The 27590-nt window shown below is 34.6% G+C and overlaps 4 protein-coding genes and 1 long non-coding RNA gene across 7 annotated transcripts; 2 read left to right on the forward strand and 3 right to left on the reverse strand.

Moving 5' to 3' along the window:
* Window positions 1-2616: 2616 nt before the first annotated feature.
* LOC119066916 (SH3 domain-binding protein 5 homolog) lies at window positions 2617-11316 on the reverse strand. The gene is made up of 6 exons (XM_037169617.1): window positions 10885-11316; window positions 6509-6571; window positions 5924-6101; window positions 5522-5640; window positions 5304-5387; window positions 2617-3784 (listed from the first exon to the last, which is right to left on the reverse strand). The coding sequence occupies exons 1-6, from the start codon at window positions 10915-10917 to the stop codon at window positions 3008-3010; spliced, it is 1254 nt and encodes a 417-aa protein (XP_037025512.1). The 5' UTR covers window positions 10918-11316; the 3' UTR covers window positions 2617-3007.
* On the reverse strand, window positions 2995-17349 carry LOC119066923. The gene is made up of 3 exons (XR_005085825.1): window positions 17067-17349; window positions 16549-16553; window positions 2995-3006 (listed from the first exon to the last, which is right to left on the reverse strand). It is a non-coding gene; the product is annotated as an uncharacterized LOC119066923 (long non-coding RNA).
* Window positions 12897-18168, forward strand: LOC119066920 (guanylate kinase). 3 transcript variants are annotated; one of them, XM_037169622.1, is made up of 7 exons: window positions 12951-13051; window positions 13163-13241; window positions 14970-15093; window positions 15165-15311; window positions 15376-15599; window positions 15668-15778; window positions 17659-18168. In XM_037169622.1, the coding sequence occupies exons 2-7, from the start codon at window positions 13211-13213 to the stop codon at window positions 17718-17720; spliced, it is 699 nt and encodes a 232-aa protein (XP_037025517.1). In that variant the 5' UTR covers window positions 12951-13051; window positions 13163-13210; the 3' UTR covers window positions 17721-18168. The 3 variants fall into 3 exon arrangements, with proteins under 3 accessions (XP_037025516.1, XP_037025517.1, XP_037025518.1); XM_037169621.1 differs by lacking the exon at window positions 13163-13241 and having other exon boundaries at window positions 12897-13051; XM_037169623.1 differs by lacking the exons at window positions 12951-13051; window positions 13163-13241 and adding an exon at window positions 13603-13901.
* LOC119066917 lies at window positions 17988-27479 on the reverse strand. Its single transcript, XM_037169618.1, has 6 exons — window positions 27272-27479; window positions 22849-22897; window positions 20466-20495; window positions 20249-20402; window positions 19673-20171; window positions 17988-19602 (listed from the first exon to the last, which is right to left on the reverse strand). Exons 1-6 carry the CDS (start codon window positions 27324-27326, stop codon window positions 19325-19327), a joined length of 1065 nt encoding a protein of 354 aa, XP_037025513.1. The 5' UTR covers window positions 27327-27479; the 3' UTR covers window positions 17988-19324.
* On the forward strand, window positions 23327-24410 carry LOC119066921 (probable pseudouridine-5'-phosphatase). Its single transcript, XM_037169624.1, has one exon. The coding sequence runs from the start codon at window positions 23500-23502 to the stop codon at window positions 24196-24198; it is 699 nt and encodes a 232-aa protein (XP_037025519.1). The 5' UTR covers window positions 23327-23499; the 3' UTR covers window positions 24199-24410.
* Window positions 27480-27590: the final 111 nt, after the last annotated feature.

Here is a 27590-nt window from a genome sequence, read left to right on the forward strand (position 1 = left end):
TATCACTCATCGTTGTTATCGAAGCAAACAAACAGCGTTCTCTAGTCGGATTTCGTTAAAAGGGAAAACTTTGAGCAGATTTTTGGTCGGATGGTAATTAACGAATTAATGATGCTTCTGGTGCCGAAGGGAGGTTTCTTAAGAACCGTGCGAAAGTGTGCGGTCGAGGAGTTTTCAATTTAAGATGAACTGAAGTGTCGACCAAACATACAATCACAAATGACTGACTCGTAACAAATAACCCGTTTTTACAGCATTTCATTTTCGAGGAAGCATCACTTAAGCATCCACAAATAATCGAATTTAAATCATGTCCATCCTCCATCCTGTCGCTAGTTCAATTTTAACTTTTTCTCCGAATGCTATAGAAACGAGCGAAATATACGATTCGATTCTTTCATGATAGGGTATCTTTCGTCCAACGTTCGATTGTTTTATCGGTGTATGAGATGACAATCCGAAAGGAATCAAATCATAAGCAAGCACAGCCTTCAACACAATCCACTCTTTTCATACAATTGACTTAGTGCGTCTAAGTGCTTCTAAGTGGTTTCTACTAAGAGATGCTTTTTTACATGACTACACTTATAGTGCGTAATCATACATAAATTACGATTTGTGCATGCAATAAAACTTGAAGCGATTTCTTGTCATTTGGTCAATTCGTATGGTTGGTTATTAAGCGGTTTTTGAAATTGTAGAAACCAAAATTCGTGCTCACTTCGAAAAAGAGTGCAAGGGGGGATTGCTATTTTTTAATCATCCTAGAAAAAATGGTCTATCGAATATAATCACTAGCTAGAAATGGTGAAGAATGACGATGGCATTGTATTTTTTCATGGTTAGTCAAGTGTAACAGGGTGTTCAGGGTATTTAAGAAATTTCAAGAAATTAGAAAAATGTTAAGTTCCTATCAGTCCCGCCCCTATTTTGATGTATATTGACATTTAGAAGTAAGCAAAATTCCAAAGTAATATTCACTTAATCGTCAAGTTATCGAATATCTAACAATTAGATATATGGCTACAAACATTTGGACAATACAGAGTGGATCAGAATGTTTGTGAAAGACATAAGAAGATGAAGAAATGGCAGCATGTTAATGGAAAAAAGGTGATTGCATGTCCTGAGAACTTAATCCGAAGCTTAGCCTATTACGAAATGAGACAAGACATCCCGTGCACCTATCATAGAATCGGGCACTTCCATGGCTACTGCACTAGTAGCAAAAAACGTTTTTCTTTTCTTTTCAAATAAAATTTATTTTTGAAATGCCCGATTGACCACATTTTTGTTTACTCTTTTTTTTTGCCATCAAGCGTACATTCAAATTTTTTGTTTACTGTTTCTATCGTTAAAACAAAAATTGTATCCCTATCAATGCTAAAAAATAAAACGAACTTTTATTATAATATAAAAAGGAGAAACAATTTCTTAAAAAAACAGTTAATTCTAAACCTAAAAATGTTGTGAGTTTTCCTATAACGGTAGCTACAAATTTGTTTTCAATTTATCATTTCTATTTCATTAGTAATCTCAATTTATTTTTTATCTTTTCTTCAGTTTTAAAAATTATTTTAATTAGTTTGAACATTGATGTATAAATTATAACGCATTTCATTTAAAATATAATTAGAAAATGGCAAGTGGTTTATATCGTTTTGTAAAACTCATTTCTGGAATTAGTTTCTGGAAACTGCTATACAATATAGTTATATCAATTTTCAAGGCCATTTTCACCACTACGTTTTTACTGTTTTCTTAAATTTCCGTTCTTTACGAAGAACATTTCTAAAATAATTTTTTGTTTCTGTTTCATTAAAATAAATTTCTCGATTAAATTACGAACTGTTTTAACATTAAACGTTAATTTTTTATCACAAAGTTATAATATGTAATTAGTAGTGTAGTTTAAAATGTGTTGCATTCTCTATTTTGCAACTCTGCCGAGTTCTAATTTTCTTTCCTTATTTTTGCTTGACTTTTTCATAAATTTTTTATTTGTGTTTAGGTTTTGGAAACATAATAATAGGGAATGTATTGATGACTGTGTTCTGTAGTAGATATTATAAAATGACCCACTAACCATGCATCGTCGCTGTATTTTGACGAAAGTAAGACATCATATCAGAACGATAAAAATTGTCATATTCATCAGTCACTTAACATTCATATGCACACTGCACACGCACTGGTCACAAATCATTTGTTGTTATTTAGATCCATTTGTCATGAATAAATGTTTCGAATAAAAAAATACCGAGATTGTCCTATGACTAAGCGCTCATGCGCCCGTCATTAATCGTTGATAAGCGTTAGCTTACATTGAGTTCAATGAGATTTTGTCAGTATAATTTCATTAAATGGATTTCCATTAGTCATTACTTTCCAATTCGGTTAGTTAATTACGTAAAGTTGGTTATTGAACTCCAAAGGAATTTTTTTTTGAAATGAGCTTTAATGGTTGCAGTGGGTCAACACTGAACATCTAAAAATTGTGAACTGAATAAATCCTGAAGCTACACATGAAGAGCAAATAAGATATCAGAGAGCATTTTTCCTGCTGAAAACCAATGCCTGAACAAACGATCAAAAGTTTCCATTTTTTTCTTTTAAATATCCAACAAGAATAAGCAGAGTGATTTTAAGTGAGGAATGAGCAACATATACCTGGTAACTCTATGCCATAAGATGAAAGTAATTTTGTTTGAAGGATTCTCATTAGCGTACTGGCGTATGCATAAATGAATTGGACAAAATTAATTCATGGCTACCTAACCAATCAATTTTGAAACCGTCAAAAGTATTGGGCATATGTACTGAATGTATTCTTTGAATGCTTGTCTCCTGTCTTTCAAATAACGTACTTGAAAAATAATATTTATTTCGAACAAAAATGTTTCCTCACCTCCAATTTCTAATACACAAAATTAATTTATCGAAAAGTAAAGGCTTTCTAAGCGAACATCGATCATTCGTCACCAGAAAACACCAGACGAAGTTAGTCTTATTCCAAGGACAGTCTCCTCTTTCGTTGGAATTTTTCAATTCCATTCGATATTCGAGCCAGCAGCGGTAGTTCTCTCATCGATACATTCACACTGGGTAGCGGTTCTACCTTTTTGAACATCTTTATAGGACTTGGTGATTTCTTAACCGGTGTGCTTGGAAGGCTAATCGGATTTGTGATGGCACTCTCACGCATCATCATCAATCGATCCAATTTGTTCACAGTGTCATTCAGTTCACTCTCCCACACGTCCTGTGTTTGTTGTCCGTCACCGCCTTCGACAGGTCGTACCGCCAACACCTTTACTTTTTGTCGTAACAATTCCAGATCTAAATCGTCGTCACTATCATCACCTTTCTCGCTGACTGCTGAACTGGTCGCTACCGACGTATTGCCGTGTGACGCTACCTCACACTTCTCCAGTTCAGCTGCAAAGTCTAACATTGGAAGTACATTTACGTTTAGTATGTTTGATCGGCATTTCGTTGTTTCCGGCACATGTGTAACGGTCAGTTCGGCTCCGACGCCAGGCTCACGTGGACCAGACGGTGCTACTGCACTCAGATCGCCACGTTGTCGATGAATTTCTTCGCTGATTTGTTCGAGATTTTTCAATGACGTCGAATACATCGTTTTTGCACATTGAATCTGTGTTTGAAGCTCCTGGATACGTTCCTTTTGTGTTTGTAGTTGATCTTGACATATTTGTTTCTCGTCGAAGTAGGGTCGGGACTTTTGAATGCTGCGCCGCACACGGTCTTCCAATTGTTGTACCTGAAAGCACAGACAAAAAATTAGATCAGAATATGGTTCTTCTTAAATACAATTCCTTATATCAGGCTCGGTCACAGTAATCTCTTCTATCAATTTTACTGCTATTTATGCGCACGGCTATGAACGTTTTTGTAAACATACTTTTTGACTAAGTTTAAATACGTCTCAACGTATGCTTCATACAACACACGTCAAAGCTACAGTTAAGCGCAAAATTTTATCAATCTTGAGATATAACCATAATGAGCCAAAATGTTTTAGGTAAGATAAGATTCGGGAAATGTTATCAGATTTTTAGGATTAAGTTATTTCCATGACATCCAGTCAAAGGTCAAAGCAGACACGATACGTCTTGGTGTAACAGACCTGGTAAAGATGCTAGGTTCGCAATATTAATCGGTTTCGTGATCCTAAGGATCCAATAAATAAATTTGTTCACTGCTAGATGTGAATCCCAGAGATATCCGAATATTCAGTCGAATTTATAAGGTAAAAGACTCGATCCATTGATAATGTGTTTAAAAGCGCAATTCTATTAGGTACACCTAGGTTCAATTGTTGATTTTCATGTTCGAAAGTCACGATGCATAACCAATAAAAAAATATTCATGTTGATGAAACAACACGACCTCCGTAGTAGTAAACCGACATTCACACATAAATTAAAAGAATATGAAAACAAATGAATAAAAATGAGACAGTCGAACAGGTATCGTATACGTATCAACTGCACGCACCTTTTATTTTTATAAATTTTAATTGCAGTTTATTAATACCTCAATTGGCATATTCGGCGGGAACGGAATGGCAAAATGTAAATGAGTTTTTGTCATTCGACTAATAATTCAATAAATTCCCTGATTAGATCACAGGTTTAATCACATTTTAAGCTCATTCGAAAGTCCATCTGTTATTTGTTAACGACGACTAAAATAAGCAATGAGCTGTGGCTAGGTTTGTCTTATTATATGGGAACTATGATTTTGTATTGGAGAACACATAATAGTTTGAACAATGAAAGTACTAGATTTAATATAAGCTGTTTGTATAAGGATGTTACTGCAGCTGGTAAGTTTCGTTTGTATGAAATTATAAATAAATCAATGAGGTCGACATATAGATTGAATGTTGTTACCAAAATCGTTATGTGAGAGTCCCAACGAATAATAACTGAATTCCGCAAACAATCAGTGAAGGTTCATCTTCTCATTCATTTCTTTAGTTTATGAATAAATGTCACGCATTGAAATAGCTCTGAAATGTGTTGAACTACACCCTCTTTGAAAATGAGTTTTATCGATGAACGTTACTAAGGACTTTTGGTAAGGGAATGTTGATCGCAACTTATAAACCAAAATGTTCGGAATGATTCATTTACCGAAACAATTTTTTAATAACAACATTCCACGAGTGACGACCTTCGGATTAGACTTTTTTAAGTCGGTGTATTGAGTGTATTGCACGAAGACGTTCTGTATAATGTTCTGTTTTATAAAAACAAATTTCCGAAAAAATTTACCTTCATTTCAGCCGCACTAAAAATACTCGCTTTCAATTGATGTTCTGCATGGCAATCGGTTTTCTGTTTCTCAGCATCCATAACCTACGATTACATTTTTGAAATTTTATTATTATTGTCATTACGCGATGTACACGACACAAAAACCATAAGTCTCACACAAAAAAAAAAGATAAGAATTTGCTTTCAGTGGTACACACATCAACACAATAAAATACCTTAATAGTAGCATGATTGAGCATTTCCTGCCAAGCATTGTCGAATTGCCACTCATGTGAATTGCTCATGAATCTCTGTTCAGCTAAGGCGACCGTTTCCTTTGCGGCAGCATATATTTCTGTGATGTGAAAAATGACATCAAAAATTGAAAAAAAAAATTGTTTAATGACGGACAGGTTGGGATTGAACACGTTGCAATTATCGTGAAACATGTCAGGTTAATAAATTTGTGTCTATTTTTATCGCACAAGATTGATTAAGTATTTGGCGACGCGACGTTGCGGTGTTTGACGAATATGAAATCCACCAAACACTCTCAAAATCTTTGAATTATTGCCAAAACGAATAAAAACAAATTACAGGACCGACAACAATTTCTTGAAATTAATGTTTCTAATTACCGTTAGCTCGTTGAAATTTTACAGCAGCCGCCTGGCACTCAATTTGCGCTAGTCGGGACTTTTCTTGAGCCTCATGATAAGGTCTAGCCTTTTCGATGCAACTACCTAATTTCTTTGAAAGTAATTTCAAGCGCCTTGTCGATTCGTTTAATAGTATGCGAAATGTTGAATTGGCTTCCTGTGAAAGTAAAAACAAAACAAAAAGTTTTTTATTTGCATTCTATTATCGTTTCACTTTTAATTGCAGGTTGCAACACAAAACACTTTCTTCAACGAGCGGAAAGTTTTTTTTTTTCTTCTTTTTTTCTACCACTGACTGATTGGCTTCCTCTCTTCGCGTCATTTAATTTATTTTTTATTTTCGCAAAAAACAATAGCATCACGTAAATCAGATCGCTTGTGAACTGTGTTCGGTGTGTTATTGACTTTGGTTAACTGAATTTGCATAATTCGAGATCAAGGTAATGGAACATGAAAATGATTTAATTTTATCACTTTCAATTACAAATTTCTCGTGTGCACACAGTATGCAAGTGCAGACTGGTTTTATCGATTATAATTGAATGAAAATACACGGGCACATACCTCTAGTTCGATTTCCAATTTATTTATATCGTCCGTAGCTGTATTTAGATTCTCCAACTCAACCTGGAAAGAAATGAACATTTCAATTACTAATTCGCAATCCATTTCTGTTATAGTGATAGGAGAAACAAGTTTTACATTTTTGTCAGATGATTTGCGGATCGTTTAATGCATTCATCGTAAAATGTTTGTATTTTAGCGATTTCATTCAATGTTTTTAATAGCTATTGACACGCCATGTTATTGGTAATTGGAAAAGTGAGGGCGAGGTGGTAAAAAAATGTCGAACATCTAACATGGATGTCCTTGGTGGCAAACCCCTAAACAATCTCTCTCTCAATCTAGCTTTCAATATTACGACTATTATTATTTCATTTCCTCGAACAATGATTACCTCTTACTCAAACGACTCCCCCTTGTAACCCCATAACCGATAAAATTATCATTCACACGCTTTGTGTCAGCTCTTCGTATGTTTCTTTTGAACCATTGTACTGCATCTACAGTATGGATTCTACAATTTATGAACAGAACATGCACGTACAGTGACCCCAATTTAATGGGATTCTAAAGAAACCATGAAAATGAATGTACCGAACCGAGTCTTATTATTTGCTTTTCTGAAACAGAATGCATAAAATAAAGTCTGTCGTGTTGCATAACCCCTGTATATTATCCGAGATATATTCTTCACTTAATGTTATTAAATGAAATTTGTAAATTTATTTTTAAAAATTGTTATCATCCGAAGTGTGTGTACATAAACACGCATTTCGGATTATCAACAAAATTTGAATTTGGTTGGTTGAAGTTTGTCGATAAGACTTTTTCTTTAACTAAATTATCTCAAAGCATTTTATGTTGTGTTTAGTTGTTTATTCAGGTTTGAACTTAACTATGATGATTGTTACAACTGATGTGTTGGGCCGGTAAAACAGAATCGTAAAAGAAGATGCCCTAATATAATGAAATCCATAATTATACAGTTTGGCGAGAATAATTCTTTCATCAAAACATGTTCGATCCAAGTTAATTCTACCATTATTGTGCTTCGAAGCAGATTCTCATAGACCTAATTGCGATGTAAAGTTTGCAGATCAACTTTCCTAATCGTTACCTATATACTACTAGGTTTTAAGACCATTCACACCACAGCTAGGTCGGAGATCGATTTTCACAAAAAAAAGTTGTTTCCTGCTTGGTATGGCTAGCAGGCCTATTTATTGTTACATTTATTTACCGAACTTACTTAAATTTACCGACATTTTTCAGAAATTTACTGAAATTTACCGATAGATTCGGTAAATTTCAGTTAATGTTGGTAAGTTTTGGTAAATTCGGTTCATAAATTTTCCTATAACATGGACTCATGGTTAATCTAGCTTCACATAGCGACGCGAAGGAGACCTAATTAAAATTTTTCCTTTGTTGATCTGTCAAGTTAGACGTTATAACAAAACAAAAGCTTGAATTGGGTTGCTTCAGCGCTGCTATGTATACCTGCTGTTCGTATATAAATTAGTCCCATTGCCTGTTTTGGTAATTGCGAGGGTAATTGCTTTTGATTGTGCAAGTCTTTAGATTTAATCGTAACTCATCTACAAACAGAACTACAGTGATTAAATGATTGTGGAGTGCCGACCGCAACAGCTGGTTTTACATCAGCTGGTGAACATTGTTTACTTCGTGTTTATCTTGCTGTTGTCTTTATATGCGTGTATGTGTGACGGGTAACAAACGATCAATGCAAATCATACTAACAATGAAATACACTTAGCCAGGGCCTAATATTTGTCAAAAGTTTCACAAATTTTGACAAATGTTTCTCAAATGTTTAACAAATTTGTGAAACTTTCGACAAATATTAGGCCCTGGAACCAGCTGATACAAAACCAGCTGTTGTTAGATCGGCACACCGAAATTATTTAATCGCTGTATTACAATTTCAGATGAAATTAATCAAAATCGACCCCTTCGGCGTGGGTTAATTTGGCACACGGTGCAAAAAAATACCAAATTTTCAACTGCGTAAAATGTGAACTCGCACACAGATTTACTTCATTAAAATTTCGTAAAAGAGGTAATTAAGTTGATGACAGAGCTAACACATATTTAAAGCATTAAATTTGCGTGTGCGAGATTGTGAGAATGTCATATTTTAACATCTGCATGTAGCATTAAACAGACTATTCCGTTTCCGGAATCCTGATTCGCAATACAACTATCGGCATCATAAACCTTTAACATTGTACATTGTACAAAGTAGGAGACAAAGAATTAGTCATCAAGTTAACTAAATGCGGAAAACCATTAGGACGACCGGAACTCTTGAGAAATTTCTATAATTTCGCAGGTAAGAACAGAAGAATGTTAGCTCGAAAGGTGTTAGACGTAAAAATTATGTGTCTGCTACGGTCGTAGAGTATAGAGTTGAAAGCAGTTAAAAAATGTGAAAATATGATAACGAACGGATGTTTGTCATTCCATTGCTACAAAAATCTCACCTAAATTTTCGCAGCAAACAAAATTGCCATTTCTATTGACATGAGTTGTTAATGTAAATTTTACGAAATCAAATATCTACAATACACCGATCAAACAAAACGCAACCTAAAATTGTATTAAAACAAATTCCATTCACAATTCACCAGCAACAACATGTATACACCTAAAACTGGTTTACGGGCATCGCTTTCAACCATTTAAAACCGGAAATGTTGAACGTCGTAAATTAAAAATTGGTTTAAATCATATACGACCATAAAAGTCTCAATACGAACTTCGTATTACGAAGTGGAGAGGAAAAAGCTTAAATCTTAAAACTATTATTGCAATTGATTGAAGACGATTCGCTTTGAAGGTCATCTTCGTTTCATTGTGCGAACATTTTTCTAGTAATCTTTACCACTTGACTGGGACTATTGAGACTATAAAAGTAAATGGTTGGTAGAACAGGCAATTAAAGCTTATTCATACAGAAGGTGTACAGTGTGTACGTACATGGCAATTGATAAAATACGTCGATTAATACGTAAAACTCCAAAATAAGCTGGGTTTTTCGCAGTTGAAATACAAAGCACACAATCAATTACAACCTATGAATGAAGCTGATTATTTTATCAGCTCAATTACAACGTTCCTTATCTCTTTGTGCCTATAATGCATGCAAGCCACTCATCACTCGACATGGTAGACAAAGTTAATTTACTTTTTTGTTTTCGTTTTTTATTTCTTCAAATACAACGTAATGATTTCGAATACATTTTTTTTGGAATACCTGCGAGTACTAATGCTGGTTCTACCAGTTAAATCAAAATTCATGCTTTCATGCTTTGGTAAATTTTCTCCATGGGGTCTGCATCGGGCATGGCTAATACATTTTTTAAGGTTTATACTCAACCGACACTCATGTAAGAAAGGTGAAATAACGAGTTTAAAGACCTTTCGCATGATGTTGTTATTGTTTTACGATACAAAGAACAAGTAATGGTTTGCAATAACACACAAAGGTAAAAGCTACATTCACAGATGAGTACAACAGTGCAGGGAGAAAACGATACTTCTGCTTGAGTTAATATCTTATCAACCGTTCGCATCTAACTACTCGCAAATTCCATGAATAAATAATTAAATTTATTTATACTGAGCGTCGGCACTGACAATTCGATGACACAATGCATTTTATTGTTTTGTATCGTAATTTCCATATGTCGACAATCAAAACAACGAACAGAAAATTATAATAATTTTTTCCGAAACAAATGTATGCAAAAGTATGTCACTGTTAGGTACGGAATATCGCAATTTTTTTCGCTAAAAAAAACATACAACACAATGGCGTGTCGTCACTCAGTAAATAAAATTGAATGATATTCGGTTGTTATTGTAAAGGAAATACACATGGAAATTGAAAATTTGTGTGTACAATGTACGAATGACGAGTATTTGCTCTCAGTGACGATATGTATGCTGATGGATTGGCGAAGTCTGTACAGTTTGTTACGATGAGCAGATTCAGACGTCAAAAACTGGCGTCAAATACAGAAACCATAATAATAAATATTAGCGAAACATTTAAAAATGTATTAAATCCACACAGGTCGAGGTGTTCACGTACAAATATTTTGCTCGTAAATGGAAAAATTATTTTTCTAAGCAACCGATTGTGATGCTGAAGTACGACTCGTCTAATTAGTAAAATTGTCCATAATCGTAGGTAATTAGCACGCGTTTAATGGAATTACTGATAATGAATGATATAATCAAAAGCACGAGAACAACGAAAAAACGATTAGCGAAGTTGATTCGCACGAAATATTTTGATAAAAAATCGACTTTATCAAAGTTCATAACAAAATAAAAAATTCAATTCTCACCTGAATCCTTGGATCTAGTTCCTCGGAATCCATGTCTCACAAACCAATATTTACTGCAGCAGCACTAAAATTATTAATTCCTTATTTATTCGTCTCGGATAGTTCAAATTATCATTTTGAAAACATTGTCAACTTTGCATGAGGGCTTTAAACATGAACAACTTATAACACACAAAATGAAATCACAAAATTTTCACTGTGAAGAGATTTTGAAGGAAAAAAAAGTTCGCTTCATGAAACACTATTTTTGTAATTTAATTTATTTCTTGTTCTTAACAACACAATCAACACACAATATTTCTATTCACAAATCCGTTCTAGAACCGTAAATGAATAATTTTATGTTTGCGTCCAGTTCAATAAATTGTAAATGGAAATTTTTTGTCTAATTTTAATTCCTCATTTCCAAAAACACTATGCAGAACTGTCATTCGACTACAATTTTTATTTTGTCAGGTGGATGAGGCGTATGAAACAGAACAGCCAATGAACGTTATGACTATGTTGTTGATGGAGGTTTTTGTTAGAAAATTGGCGGTAAGTTTAAATTTACGGGCAATAGATGTGAGTTGTACAATGAGGCAACACTTTTATTATTTTTGTTTATCAATTGTACTTGGTATGCAGGGCATCTTGAAATTCTTGAAATTTCGTGAATTTCTTGAAATTTCTCGATTTTCTTGAATTTTCGCGAATTTCTTGAAATTTCTCGATTTTTTTGAATTTTCGCGAATTTCTTGACATCGTTTCTCAAAAGAAGGCCCTAGTATACTATCGCAATGAAAAACTTTGGGCCGTTATGTTCTTCAGTGTTAGTATTTTGAACATTTATCATTGAACCTTTTCCGTTAGAAACTTTAGTTCAAATGGAATTGATTTTCGTATAATTCAATTACATTCGGACTTTACTTAACATTACCAACGTCAGGGCTTCGATTCTCATAATTTTTTTAAATTTAAGAAATCGTCTAACAGTTCCTATGGGATTTTATACGTACATAATGTAACTGTCAACTTACGAATTCTAAAAGTTACGAACGGCATGAGAAGCTCAGGCCAGAATTATTTTCTTGTGAACCAACTTCACTGCTACGGCATGGATATTTTACTAAAGTGATCACCAGAAAATAGAGCGTAAAGAATGAAGTACTGAAAAAATTGCGTCTCACCAGGCCAACCGACTTCCCAAGGTTTCCAATTAGATGATGTTGCAGGTGATATAATGTCAACACGTAATGGGCGGACGACACCCAAGTTTCTAAATAACAATTCACATCTTCATATTGTAGGTGAATAGTTAATAAAAGCTGGATGTCAAACTAGAAATGGCTACCAACCGGAATGGCTAACAAGCGCCTTTTGGGGGGTCTTATGAAGAAAGTTTCCCATTCCTTCATTCATCCAAAAATAAAAAAAGCTTCGGGCATCACCCGAATCCCCATAAAAGCCGGCTCGGGCGTGTATTTCAGAAAATTGTTTTTTTTTAGCTTTTAAAGGCATAGGACTGGGTCATATAAAAGAGTCATTAACGAGTGCGTGCGCAAACGAGATCAACGTGTGGTTTTGGAATATTTTATATGAATGACCCAGTATCTATGGAAGAATCGATTCAAAAACAGTAGACGGGACAGAAATCAATAAAAATGAAGTCCGATTTAAATTGGTTCGAACCTACATTGCTTGTTGACTAGTAGTTGCTAGAACCTTTAACTGGATGATGATTTTTATGCTTCTAATCAGATCCTATTTTCGTGATTCACGAAATGCACGAAATTTTATAAAATTTCACTAAGTTTCAAGAGTTTCATCTCGTGTATGTTCGTGAAATCGATTTCACGAAAATGGGCCCGGCTTCTATTGCACTTTAGTTCGTAAAAACCATTTAAAATTGTTTACTTCAAATCCTTTTTTGTTTAAAATTTTTTTTGCGCCATCTTATAAATCAAGCGCTAAGGTGAGCGCTAATGCAAACTATCGAACCTCACACTGGATGGCGTTGCGTTGAGTAAGATGATGCTCGATATGAATCTGATGGTCGTGTCACATCTGTCAATGTAAAAAATTAAAAATTAAACCAACGTGCTGTGAAGGAGTTAGATGTTTCTGACGAAACGATTAATCGAAGGAACAATAAAGTATTCTCTGACAAACAATAAAATATTGAAAGGTAAATATGCAATCCATCATTGCCTGTCGTTGTCCGAAAGCAATAACTAACATTTTATTAAACTAATTGCAATGAAAATTTTTCCACTACACGCCATTTCGTTTCCAAAAGTTATTCTTTTTACTACGAAAAATACGTAAGAAATAATTGTGCCAAAACATGCTAACTTTAATGTATTTAGTGACCAAGGGTGAGTCGAAGACACACATTAATCAATCATTTATATTGATGTTTGCTTAAGACATTTTATTCGGTTAGTCCGTTTCTTTTGTTCGACGAAAAGAGAATTTAATTTTGTTTTGGTTAAAACGCATAACTTCCCTTTCTTCGCTGATATTATGAGTTCAGTAACTGAGCTTCAGTTCATTGATCAACTTTGTCATAGTAAGAACACGAACCGAAGCCGGTTATTTCATTGAGACGAATTCATTAAACGAAAAAAACAAAGAAAAATTATCTCAGAGAATCTTATGCAGGCGGAGAATCACTGCTGCTAAATGCGTAATTTCGATTCCTTTTATCATTGACTCTCATTGTGTTGTTTACATGTTTACTGGTTGCACGACTATAATGCCACCCATCCCATTTAATTTAAAATAATTTTTGATTTAGCGGTGTTCATTACTCGCGCGCGGTATACACGTAAATTGTGTTTATTATTGTCGTTACATTGCTATTTTTAGTAGAAACAGTTTTTTTTTTGTTTTCTTCTTACGTTAAAAGAGCAATTCTGATGTGAAAGAGCATACTATTCAGTTGTAGTTTGGTGTTGATTGGTAACGCTATTCTTAGTTCTAATTAAGTCATCGAGTTGATTCGGAACAATTTTGTGAACAGAATTTTTAAGTAGGTCAGTGATATTCGGTTGTTGATTTATTGCATTTTGCTAACATTATACGATTGCTCCTAATTCTGTGCTGCCCTACAAATGTCTCTTTTTCATACGAAATCCAATTTTATAGTTAATGCTGTTATAGGTTAGTGCATGCATAAATAAACGATAGTCTCTTAGTGCGGCGGTGTATAAATCATAATCACTTCAATTTAAGAACGTCGGGTTAAATGCCTTCATTTTAAACGTTTTTGGGATCCTATCCCAAAAGCATTGTGTCGTCAACTATGAATTGAAGCTAAAATTAATTTTTGATGAGGCCATTAAGATTGTACATATCATTATGTGACAACATGATTTACCGGCTCTATTCGTTATCGAAGGCCATACGTAATTATTAAGGTATTAGCTCTCACCATTGTCATTACATTTTCCTTAATGGCTCTCCACGTAACCAATACCAGCGTCCATTAATATTTTAAATAGAAACCAATTTCTATGGAGAGCAAAATCTTCGTTTAACAACCAGTCGAAAAGTGTCAAAAATTTGCTTATTCAACGAAAACTCTCTTCAAAGAAAAATTGTGAAATCAACACAATGTTTGGTTCCCGTTTTTCTCATACCCTCTGTTGGTATAGTTCTTCGGTCAGCATTTGTATTTTACTCTTCTTAGATTCTGGCATCATTGGTCTTGGTTTGTATGATTGTTGGAAGAAGTTTTTAGAGATACTGACGAAACTCTGCGCTGATGATGGAAAGAACTGTGTTTAAAAATAACAAAAGATGGGAGATAATGGTTTTCCAGTGAACCACGGCTTCCGACGCTGCGGGAAACGAAACACTTAAAAAAGAAATCAAAGAAAAATTGCATGAACTCACTTTTCACAAAGCCAAACGTATCGACACAAACAACGGTTGAATCTTTGTTTCAAATATCGCTTAGTATTAGATATCAATTTTTTAACTTCTTTAGTTGTACTATTAAGAGAACACTGGCCAGAGCACATTGCTTATTTTAGTCGTCGTTCTCGATAACCGATGGCTAGCCGTTTCTAAAGATCTAACTTTCCAATGCATTTTCGTAGCTTATTCTACAGTCATGGTGAAACAAGGACCACGTCCATTGGTTATTTGTGGGCCGTCTGGATCGGGAAAAAGTACACTCTTAAAGCAACTTTTTAAAGAATTACCAGAAACGTTTGGATTTAGGTTCGTAAAATTTTGCTTTTAGTACTCAAGATCTCAATTTTACTAACACAAAATCCATCCAATCCATCCAGTGTATCGCATACGACTCGCAAACCACGTCCCGGCGAGGAAAATGGCGTCCACTACCATTTTGTCAGTATTGAAGAAATGCAGGCTGCAATAGAAAGGGGTGACTTCTTGGAACATGCAACATTTAGTGGAAATATGTATGGAACAAGGTCGGTACATCAAATGATGCAAATGAAACTAGCGACGAAAATGCTGAAATTCTGTTCAATTTAGCAAGCAATCAGTTCGAAATGTTCAGAATATGGGCAAGGTGTGCGTCTTGGACATTGAAATCGAAGGTGTGAAACAAATACGAAACTCTGATCTGAATCCGATTTTGGTGTTCATCTATCCACCATCGCTACAGGAACTTGAGAATCGATTGAGAAATCGAAAAACAGAAACCGAAGAAAGTTTGCAAAAGCGTTTGAAAACAGCCAAAACTGAAATGGAATATGGTAATTGCAACCGTGTGAAATAAGAGTTCCCGATGAAGCGAGTTTTAATTTATTTTTCTTTTGTGCAGGTAAAGTGCCCGGCAATTTCCATATTGTCATACACAACTATGAATTGACGATGGCTTATCAAGCATTGCGCGATTTTGTCTTGAAAGAACTTGAGACGCAACGTGACGAAGGTATTAATGTGACGATGGATCGTGTGCAATTGATTGAGACGCCATAAACTGTGTTGTTATTTCGTGTGGGGTTCTGTTGGTTGTAAATGTGGACGATTTTAATTTTTTATTTAGACGAACGTTCGTTGCAAACGGATGAAACATCTTCCGACGAAACGTTTGATCAAATTAATTAATTTGTGGTTTTTTTGTTATACTAACCTCCTAGGACCCTATTTGTCCAAGTGCTATTGCTTGGACAATATTTTTATTCCATCCGAATATGTCGTTACGTTTTTTTGCATTTAGGTTACAGGCGCCGATGGAAAAACGTAAAAAAAATGTTGCAATACGTTTTGTATTAACCTAAGACGTCCTTACCCTAACTTTTTAATTAAAATAAACACAGCAAACAAATTGATGGATTATATGGAGACAGATACCTGTACTAAAATGTAGCTAGCCTAATTTTATGACTTATTTACAACCCAAACATCCTTACCTTATCAATAAAACATTAAAGTTCTTGTCAAGTCGCGCTCATCGAACCATCTATAGCATTTGAATCAATCGGCCCAACATTATCCATTTTGCAAGTCAAGCACTCAGCTCTTCATTGCGAATTAACAATGATCCGGAGTCACCGGAATCTTTTGCATCGAAGTTAAAACCACAAATCGAATGAAAGCCGTATACTAGAACAATGTTTAACTTGACTTAACTTAGAAACCGACAGAAATGATTTTGCGCAAACATTTCATGTCATAAAACACATCACATGTTTACATCACAAAAGCTCGGTAAACCTCGTAATAATAACTGGCATAACATCCGCCGCGGGTAACAGTGCTATAGATTTTTCACACTTTCACAATTTCTTGATGGCAACAAGTTTATAGCTTGTCTTCGAATGTCTTTGTCACCGTTGTCAGTAGCTAGAAATTTGTGTGGTTATTCACAGGCTGTTAATTCTCTCCCATAAAGCACCACAGTGCATGACACCTTTTTTTGTGTCTATCATTGATGGCACTTCTTTGGTACTAAACAGTCTCAATATTACCAGGCACCTGTGATGACAGTGGGCGACTATAAATTTGATATTTGATATAAAATGGGTTGCTGAAAAATTGTTAGTTAGTCTTCCGATGGTCATGCCCCAGAGATTTTAGTAAAGATAGAATTTATCACTTGCTTGACGGGGATACTGTTGGTCGTATAATGTGTTTTGATAATTGCTTACGCTGAGGCTGTTTAGTTAGATGCTAAACGTCGTCGTGAAATGCAAATTCCTGTGTTGAAGAATCAAAACGTTTTTTTAGAGCAATAGAAACGGTTGTTCGGATGTTGTAAAAATGGAACAAAAAATCGTGTAAACTAATTTGGCTTGGCTGTTTGTTCTGTGTTTTTTTTTTCTGTTCGACCGTTTATCACAATAATTATTTTAAGCAATTGAAAGTCTGGCGGATATATATTTAAGTCTTAGGTGAATTCAGTCCATTCCATTCAAAAACAAAATTTAATTTTAATTTCAAATTTTAACTATTAATTGCATGTGTAACTCTTGATTTACATACCAATGTACAAAGTTAACGACACATTTCTTTTGTTTTCAGCTCTTTTCGCATTGTCATAAAATGTCAAACTTCCATTTGCTAAATTTTATGAATTGAAATGAATCGATCAACGAAAATTGGTAGTAAATTGGTTGCGAAAAGAGCTCGAAACAAAAGAAATTTTTCGTTAAGTTTACATTGCTATGTAAATCAAGAGTAACTTGAGTCTTTCTTCGTTCTTTTTTTTGTTTGTTTTTATTTTGATTTATTTTTGTACTACTTGTAAACTGCGGTGTTTTATTAGTTAATTTAATTTATTTTTTTATTTTTCTTTTCTTTTTTAATTAGAACGAAATGCGAGTATAACTCCAGTCATAAGATACATAGAATTAAGTGAAAAAGACAAGTAAATATTATGAAGCATACCGATCTATTTCTATAGCAATGTCAAAGAGAAATATATATTAACTACGACAGTTTTTTTTGTAATGATAACGTTAATCTATTGTTACGCATAATCTCATCAAACATCAATGACAATTTATTGAAGAAGAAGAAAAAACCCGGTAAGGGTTTGACTATTTGAACAATTATTAATCTAACAATACGATTCATTGAATTTAACTTTGAATTTAACTTTTTTTTTCGTTTTCTTTAAGCATTTTTCCCTCCCCTAATTTTTCTCGTCTAAATCAAAATAGAAATAGAAAATGAGTATTGTGTAAAATGTTTGACGCGCTGAATTAGATGAAATAATAATTTTCGACGTATTTTAGTCGTTAGATTTTACGATTTATAATGTCATACAATTCCTGATTTTGAATGTATTTTTTATACTAATTTTTTTTTACAAAAAAAGGATTTCAAATTGTTGTATTCGATACGATTAGTAGGTAACACACACACTTAATAGAAATGTGAAATCAATAAAATGTTTGGTAGAATTTGATTGAATTGAAAATTCTTTTTTTTTATTTCGATAAGAAAGCCCTTCAGGCAATCAACCTCCGTCTGGACATCTCTTTCTTTCTGCGCGTTCCCTCCCGAAAATAGAAAAAAAGTTCAACCCAAAAAAGAGTCTGTTAAATTTTTCCCATTCCACATTCGAATGTAGGAACAAAAAGGCTGACTCCAGAAATGCTTAAAGAAAGCTACGACAACAAAATGAATATGTGCCCTATACCTAACGTCGTCTTATCTAGTAAAATACATGTCGAAACTAATAAAGTGAAAGATTGATATTCTATTGATATGTTTGCCGTCTATGAAAAGTACTGAGTTGCAACAGTTTGAGAGCTGTAATCCCTACCATCTAGGACAAAGCCATAAATCTTCGCAAACTCCAAATTTAAGTGTGATCTATCCTGCGATTAACGAAATTTCTTTAAATACGTTGAAACCTATAAGACTTTGTCAGTTTGTTTTTTACCTAATACCGAATCCAGAAGAATTCAAGGTGGGCTTAAAAAAGTCTGACGGATTAGGAGCTATTTTGATCTGAAGTTTCATTAGTCACAGGATGGGTCAAGAATGACTACATACATATATACTGTTGGAGACTACCATCACAGTTCACAAATCTTGGTCAAAATGCTGAATATATAGATACAACAGTCATAATGGCTTGGATACTAGGGTGGATCGATTTTACCAACTTTAAAAAGTCCACAACAAGTGACATGTTTAGCTTGAGAAAACTAAGCCTTTTGCATCTGAACTTTTTGTTTCCACCAAAACCAAATTTTTAATATGGAAAATCAATTCTTCGTACAAAGTTTGGTCATCCTATCCGTGGGGTACTCAAAAGTGCATAACAACAAAACAGTAATGTTTTTTCAAGCTACACAAACCACTGGGTTTTAATGTTAGTAAAATCTATCTACCCTATAAGATACTTATGTAAAACGTTTTAAGAACGGCAAGCATACCAAAACATGATCGCTAAATCTTTTACTTCAATTATTCAAACAATTTTCTAACGTTTGATACTTGAGTACCCCCTCCGCTAAATCGTCTAAACCAATGGCATAATTTGATTGAATTTTCTATGACTTCGTTGATGACAAAAATCTAGCATCGTCGAATTCCAATGTCCATTGTTGCAAAGAAAAACCGAATATTCTTTCAAATATTCGGGCATATGGTACTGTTTATCACAATAAACTCGACATATGCTACCACTCGGAGTTCTTGGCTCTGACTCGTATGTTTCGATCGTATTAACTTCACAGCTAAATCGACCATTTTTTGGTGGAGATGGTAAATTACAGGTCGACTTGTCGATAGTATCGTCTGAAAGCGAGAGATGGAAAGTTTGTTGGTATCCAAAACAAGTTTATTTTTTGTTGTATGTAGAATATACCTTTAAATGAGCAAACGGGTTCCTCACCGGACCAATTGAGATCATCGCCACAAATTACGGGTGTTTCGTGACTGAGTTCGCCACCATGCTTACAAGAGAAAGCGCACCTTGAACCCCAAATATTGTCTAAGTCACATTTGACCACTAAATCTCTTGTGTTGATCAGCTGGTATTTGGAACACTTTCGCACAATTACTTTATATTTAAGAGAACATCTCATCTCTTCCTTTCTAGTTTTTTTGTTAATAATTTTTCCAATCAGTTGATGCGTTCCCTGTGGCAATACGAACAAGAATTCTGGTCCGAATAACGTGTGTACCTCGAAAACACTTCTCGAAAACGGTTGATTTGTGACGCAGGACAGAGCCGGTGGAGGCTCAACTAAAACCCCATCTAATCGTTTCTGTGCAACCACCATACGGTCGAATGGGCATCTAACGCAATTCTTTTTTATCGATTGCTTAGAAACGATTTTGCTGTATCGTCTCGGATATAAAATCTAAATTTGGGTATAAAACTTGTAAAAATGGATGGGAGTGAAGAATAGCATTCCCAAATGGAAATCGATTAACTTACGGTTGTGTCAATTTTAGCCAAGTATGATTTCGTTTGATTATGGTCAGGTCCAACATATGTATGACTTCCTTCTCTGTATGGAACATCTACCGAGCCTGTTTGGACGGATTTGTATTTGTATTCCGTATGAGTTGACGGAAGTATTTGGTTGCTCCTATCGGTATGTATAACTCAGTCATATAATTAAGGTCAATAACAAATCTTCAAAGTGCCTTACTTCAGAACGTCATTATATTCGTCGATGTCTCTGAGGATGGAAAAAAGTTGAAGATTAGATTGGAAATTGAGATAACAGTTTTGTAACAAGACAATTGTAATTAAGAAAAGGAATAACTTTTCTCAAAAATCACTCAAAAAGTAATATCAAATCTAATCACCGTTCCAGTATGATCAGAGCGAGAGAACCGAAGACTATTAAATTATAACTTCCCTTGGGGTACTTGTCAAAATATTGCTTTCTCTTTCAACATGTTACGTTGAGAGCGAGAGGGCCGATGACCAGTTTATTATAAGTTGCCTTGGGGTATTTGTCAAAATATTTCTTGCTCTTTCATCATAACACTCTATTGAATCAAATGAACGTAGCCTGAGTAGTTAGGTATTTTTCATCAATTTGTTGTAATTTTTCTCTCTAGTTTAGGGTGCTCCAAAATGTTGTCGATGTTAGCAGACACCAAACAAAATGTATTTCAAAATTTTCGAATCCATACGTCTACGAAAACTCGTGGATGTATCCAAAAAGAGCGCGTTAGTTAGAGTGAACAAAGATGTCTCTATCACCCTCTTACCAAAGGGAAGAAAATCATTGAAAATCCTAAGAGGATTCACTTTTGAACGTTCCTTTGTCAATGAAGTTCTGGTACCACAGACAACATTTTATGGATCTTTAAACTAGAAAGACAATATACCAGCAGCAGCCCTAAGTGTTGCTTATATTATAATTTGATAAATTGAGAGGTGGTCATTCACCGTGATATAGAACAACCATATCATTACAGAGAACCTAAATTAGATAAAATTATTTGCGCACTTGTACACTCGCGGAATTTTGAAAACCGACACATTTTCTGTTTCGTGGTTTACTGGTTTTTAGTGAATTTTACATGTATTTTGATGTGGAGAAATCAGAAACAGAAACAAAAAATGTGTCGATTTTCAAAATTCCGCAAGTGTACTTCGTTCGGAGCTAATTTCAATTATTACAAGCTGTTTTTCACTCACTTTAACCTTTCAAAACAGCTAAGTAAATCGCGATACATAGAGTTACACTCTTTGTCGCGATATGATCAATAATTCCGGTACGTCTTCTGTTTGAACAAGGCAGCTCTCATTCATTACCTTACATTAGTCTACATTTTCATACTAAACTACATTTATCTGTCTAGAACGATAATCTCGAGCTTATCCCTCTAGGGAGTTTTTGTTTATCTCGATATATCTGTTCTCGACAGATAAAATATGATATGCACCTATTGCCAGACTGTTATTTTGACGTGTAGGCATTATGACCCACGCCTTCGGCTAAGGCAATAATGTCCTACACGTCAAAATACCAATCTTGGCAACAGGTGCATAATATATATTATCTCCTGCAAGCTGATATTTCATACATTACGCGTTTCTGCATATAAACACAAACATATACATAACCACAGCCTATACGATTGGATAATTCACACATAACCCACCTAGGGTAAATTTACTTTCCATCTACATATTTGAAAAAAAAAAAAAAACGCCGAACGGCGGAGGCGAACACGGGACTAGCAGCATATCAGCCAAACATGCTGACCACTACGCCAACAAATCACATAACGCGATGCAATTGGTGTCGGTAGTGGTTCGTTAGTCACTTCTACATCGATCAAATAATCAGAGTAGTCGGAATGCGATGTGATTTGAACGAAATGTTGAGGTGGATAGTATATGTGTGTGAGTAAGTAAATAAAGGATTCTCTGTATGATGTTTTTTTTGTTGTGAATGCGTTTTAAAACAACATGCTTAATTAATTAATTTTAAATCCAAATTTTTGTGGTTATTTCGCTAATGTATGAAATATCAGCTTGCAGGAGATAAAACATTGTTCTACCTTGGTGTATATTTCTCGAATCACTTCTTATGTACAATTGTATATACACTCGCTGGCGCTCGTTATATACAATTGTACATACGAAGTTATTCTCGAAATATACACCAAGGTAGAAAATGTACTATATTCATTCTTATACTTACTAAACCAGTCGCTTGTGCCGAATCAGCAACATCTGAACATCTTCAGCTGGTCGACAAAGACAATGCCTTTGTGTTGAAATCAAGTAAGCTATATGGAGTGATTGTGTATACATGCGACGAGGTCACATTTGTGCGCACATAACACGTATGACTGCAGTTAACACGTTGTTGAGTATGTGTTTTGATTGCATATAATAGAAGGAGAGTGTATTTGTTGATCATCTGGTGAAGTTCAGCTGTTGCTTATTCAGCACAAGTGGCTAGTTTAGCGATTGTAAAGTGTTTATCATATCGCTTTCTTTTGTGGTTGTGAACTCTAACAGAAAGTCTTTGCTCTCTAACAATTCACAACTTTCGAAGCACTCACCTGTGCTGTAATCTGCGTTTATTTGAACTCCAGACTTGGTCGCAAGATCCTGTACAAATCAAATTAAAAATTAGAAATAAACATCGACAATTTTATAGTCTCTTATGTAAGTTCCAACAAAAACATTAGCGTATGAACGATTCGTCAGTTAACACCATGCGATGTAACACAGACATGTCCTTGAGTATATATTGTATGCATTCTTGGACAAAAATAGATTACACAAGACAGACAAGCCAGAGTCATTAATAAGACGATGCAACTATACATTTATGGTGGAATCTGCTAATTGATTCTAGTTGAAAGCAATCCATTTTTTGCATTTTAATTTTCATTTTCTCGTAAGTATACTACCTAACATAAAGAAATTGATTTTATTTTAAATTTTCCACCAAAATTAAACCCATCCCAGACTTGAACATATTCGAATTGAACTTTTAGAGCGCGCATCGCGCGCATCATCGATGGAAAATTTTTAGTGTCACAGGTGTCACATCAGATGTATTCGATATCTGTGTAGCGCAGACGTTTTGAAAGATATAAACATTTAAAAAGAATCAAAACAGAGGTCATTTGTGAGTGCTGTTCCGGTTCAGCGTATATAAATCTTGTAAAAATTTTCATCGGTTTTCATTGACAAGGTGCAGAATTATGTCACAAAATTTTGATAAAGTTACCCACTGCCTATTCGATATGGACGGGCTATTGCTTAATACAGAACACTTGTACACAAAACTCATACAGCAAACGATTGAAGAATTCGGCTCGACGGGGCGTTATACCTCTGAGATGAAAGTGTCTATGATGGGTTGCCAGAGTATGGAGCTCTCCAGACGCATCATTGAAATATTTCAACTGAATGTAACTCCTGAAGAATATCATGAAAAACACAATCAATTGGGCGAGAAAATCATGCCTACGGCTGAATTACTACCAGGGGTCGAACGCTTATTGCGTCATCTGCACAAACATGATATTCCAATTGCATTGGCGACTAGCTCCAGCAAGGAGTTGTATGATATGAAAACGGAAAAACACGGCGAAGTATTCGATCTATTCAATCACAAAGTGTACGGTTCTAGTGATGCGGAAGTGGTAAATGGTAAACCGTCACCCGATATATTCATCGTTGCGGCTAGCCGTTTTCCTGACCAACCAGATCCGAAACAATGTTTGGTATTTGAAGATGCACCGAATGGTGTGAAGGCAGCAATAGCTGCTAATTGTCAGTGTGTTATGGTGCCGGAAGACTACGTTACGGCCGATTTACGCAAGGAAGCAACATTGGTGCTGGATTCGTTGGAAGAGTTTCGGCCAGAATTGTTTGGACTACCACCGTTCGACGATTGAAGGAGGATACTAAATGAGAGATTCAAGTACAAAAATAATATCCGGAAGCATAGCTCAACAGGTGTTACGTTGGAAGACATGTTACTATGCCGTAAATATCATTTTATTTTTCTAACTATATCCTCCAGGCCAAGCTTAAGTCACTAGATATTGATTATTGTTTGTTGATATTCTAGAAATAGTTGTTAGAATAAACGAACCATTTAGGAAAAAAATGTTGAATAAAAATCTTTTTGTTAGTGATATTTTACGGATCTTCTTTTCTCACTAATGTAAGGAGTCTCTGTCGACGGGTACGATTTCACCAAAACCTCGACCAAAACAGAAAAAATTCGAGACGTTTCCAAAGAAAATACCACTTAGACCTCACCAGAGATTCGAAGTTTCGATGTAGACAGTCGACACTGTTTGGTTTCATATGGGCATCGTAGCCCGTAACCTTCTTAGGAATTGGAAACTAGAAGTAAAGCTACTTCTCGAATAATTATACCGGCAGCCATAGCACTCTACATATGCACTACTTTATGAAAAAGAGGTGATCCGTACTAATAGTGTCAGCAATATAGATAATTGTCAATAAAAGTCATATATCTTGGAACAACACTGCTACATTGAACGTTTAAATCTCTCCAGTTATAAAGATAAGTATAGAGATATCCCATTAAAATTTCTTACACAATTGTAAGACAGCCTTGAACGAAGTCGAATTTAATATATGACTATTTGAACAGCTAGATTTATAGAGTTACGGATTCCATAAATAGGATGCCTGAAACACACCCAACAAGAACAAATTACTTCACTGTTTACAACAACGCTATAGTATCATTTTTACCTGCCTGGGTCTCAGGTGAATCACATAAAAAATTTTAATTCGTTTTTTAACCTGTTACAGACGGCTGTCATCTGTTATCGACAACGACAGTAATAATAAACGACAAGCTCTGACTAAAGTGGTCTTATATAGCAAAAAGAATGTTCAAAACAAATGATGTAAAAGATTTCTGAAATCAATCTATGAAAATTTTTGATCAAATGAAGTAATAGATCAGATACTAAAACTGTTATTATGCTTTCCGTTTGTGACAGGGTAAAACAATTTCAACTTTAATTTACTCAAAACGAAACCGGAAATGGGAGAATGGAGTTTAGGGTAAAATCAATTACAATTTAGTAGTTTTCTTCATCAATATAGTCTGCTGTCACTGAATTCTTTTTTCATGAACAAACTTCACTGCAGTGACATTTCATAGGAATGAATCAATGTGAAGTTGTAACACAAAAAAATAGTACAGTGAGAATGAAGTACTATAAAAAATGTGGCGCCTCTACACTGTAGAGTCTACAGGCCAACCGACTAGGCGAATAGTGTAACGACTCCAACTATTCTTATTTATGTACTGTGGTGCGCATATATATTATTTTCGCGTGCGTAAATATTCATTCAATGAAAGTTTAAAATTGCCACAGTACATAAAATCTTGTTGCTGACTTATGCCTAAACTGGAATTTTGCGCATACGATGTGTGGCCAACCTCGGCTTTGCCTCGGGTTGACACATTTCACATCTATATTCGATGATCTGTTGTGCAAAATTTTTATTAAGTTGTACAGTTGCTCAATTTGTAAATTCTAATGTCTTAGCTATGGCTGATTGTCCTATCTTTTATTTCAACTTTAATTACTTACCATTTAAGTTTTTTTTTAGTTTTTTATTAGACCAATAAAACTGTGGTTCCTATCATAGCGAAATGTATAACCGTCTGCTGTTTTTTCTACGGTTTATTAAACTAGATAAACTTTAATTACATTTTAAACATAAAGTGGTCGACTGAAGAATTTTTTGAATTTTATGACGATTAGTCAAACACCTTTATATTATCGAGTTGTTCATTAATTCTTTTAACTGGAGTGATTTAATGGACTAAACAAAGAGAAATGTTTTTGATGGAATTTGATGTGCTTGCATTATAAGCGCTTCACATTTGACACCTTGCACAAACAACTGGTCATTTCTTATTTTTTTTATGCGTCTCCCAGTGCATAGAAATTTGTTTAGGTCTTTTTTCTTTTAGAAAAAAACCCTATTGTGGACACTTCATCTGTCCGTCCATGTGTCTGTGTCACAAATCAAAAATGAGACGATAACAGAATTGTTTTAAAATTGCAATGCTACTATGAGCAAATCAACACCAGGCAAATAATAATTATTTGTTATCTGATAACCAATCGCTCATAGTTGCCATTGTAATTCGAAAATTTGGTAGTTGGTAGCTAAGAGCTAACTACTAAAATATTATAATTTACTACCAAACGTAATTTTCGGCAGAGATGTTTACTATTCGAGAACGGCGCACTGACTGACGAAATTATTCTGCCTGCTTGCCTATTTAGAGCTTGATTTTTTGGTAGTAAACTACCAAAACTGGTAGTTGACTACTATGCTGATAGAGAGGTGGTAGAGATGTTAACTGTTTGAGAGCTGCACACCGACAAATGAAATTATTTAGGCTGCTTGCCCATTCGATAATTTGGTAGTTGACTACCAAACTGGTAGTTTAATACTGAATTGGTAGTTGAATACTAAATTGGTAGTTGACTACGAAGCTAATAGAAAGTTGGTGGAGATGTTTACTGTTCAACAGCTAAATATCGACTGATGAAACTATTCTTCCTGCTTGCCTCACTCAACAACTCACTTATTTGGTAGTTGGTAGCTCCAGAATTGAGAAAATTGAGAGAAAGAAAAAAGACCTCACTAGGCTTATAGCAGGTCTATTCTTGTTTGACTCTGTGGCCTAATGTTGCTACTTTTTGTCCTTTTTCGGCAGATTTGTTAAGTTTGTCAATAATTTTGTTAGGAATTTTAATAAATCGACTAAATCTTGGTAATTGATTGATTGGTCATAATTATAGATGTAAATGATTTTGTTACGAATATCAGACGACACTTTTAACAAAAGATGTAGTAGATTCAATAATTAAATTGTGATAGTTTGCCGTATGCAAGAGACACTGAATATTATTGCACTAAACAAAGGCGTACATAGTAGGAGATCCATGCATAACATACCAAAATAATTGAGCGATCCAATAGCGAATATCACCGCAAATTTAAGAAGGAACATAATGGGATAACGTTATGTTTCTAAGATTATGTCAAACAATTTGGTAATTTTTTTTTTTGTTTTATGATTATTACATAAACACTTTCCATCAACACAATAAAAATAAAACACCGAAAACCGTCAGCAATCGCGGTCGAAGAAAAACTGAAGATTCTCTGGTTTTCAAACAGACAAGTTTTTTTTTGCTTCTATGAAGTTATTTATAATAAAATCACTTATTCACTATACGGCTGATTATATGTACTCATGTGCAATATATCTGCG

The sequence above is a fragment of the Bradysia coprophila genome, chromosome IV, assembly GCF_014529535.1.
Source record: "Bradysia coprophila strain Holo2 chromosome IV, BU_Bcop_v1, whole genome shotgun sequence".
NCBI lineage: Eukaryota > Metazoa > Arthropoda > Insecta > Diptera > Sciaridae > Bradysia > Bradysia coprophila.

Excerpts from the sequence above, each read along its gene's own strand:
- LOC119066920 (XM_037169621.1), top strand. The coding sequence starts at position 12,982 with ATGTTTCTGACGAAACGATTAATCGAAGGAACAATAAAGTATTCTCTG. Across the intron at positions 15,094-15,164 it reads CCAGAAACGTTTGGATTTAG|TGTATCGCATACGACTCGCA; the intron begins GTTCGTAAAATT and ends CAATCCATCCAG. Across the intron at positions 15,600-15,667 it reads CAAAACTGAAATGGAATATG|GTAAAGTGCCCGGCAATTTC; the intron begins GTAATTGCAACC and ends TCTTTTGTGCAG.
- LOC119066917 (XM_037169618.1), bottom strand. The coding sequence starts at position 27,326 with ATGTTCCTTCTTAAATTTGCGGTGATATTCGCTATTGGATCGCTCAAT. Across the intron at positions 20,172-20,248 it reads TGGCTAAAATTGACACAACC|ATTTTATATCCGAGACGATA; the intron begins GTAAGTTAATCG and ends ACCCAAATTTAG. Across the intron at positions 19,603-19,672 it reads ACCCGTTTGCTCATTTAAAG|ACGATACTATCGACAAGTCG; the intron begins GTATATTCTACA and ends TCTCGCTTTCAG.
- LOC119066916 (XM_037169617.1), bottom strand. The coding sequence starts at position 10,917 with ATGGATTCCGAGGAACTAGATCCAAGGATTCAG. Across the intron at positions 6,572-10,884 it reads AACTAGATCCAAGGATTCAG|GTTGAGTTGGAGAATCTAAA; the intron begins GTGAGAATTGAA and ends ATTTCTTTCCAG. Across the intron at positions 6,102-6,508 it reads AATTGGAAATCGAACTAGAG|GAAGCCAATTCAACATTTCG; the intron begins GTATGTGCCCGT and ends TTACTTTCACAG.
- LOC119066921 (XM_037169624.1), top strand. The coding sequence starts at position 23,500 with ATGTCACAAAATTTTGATAAAGTTACCCACTGCCTATTCGATATGGAC.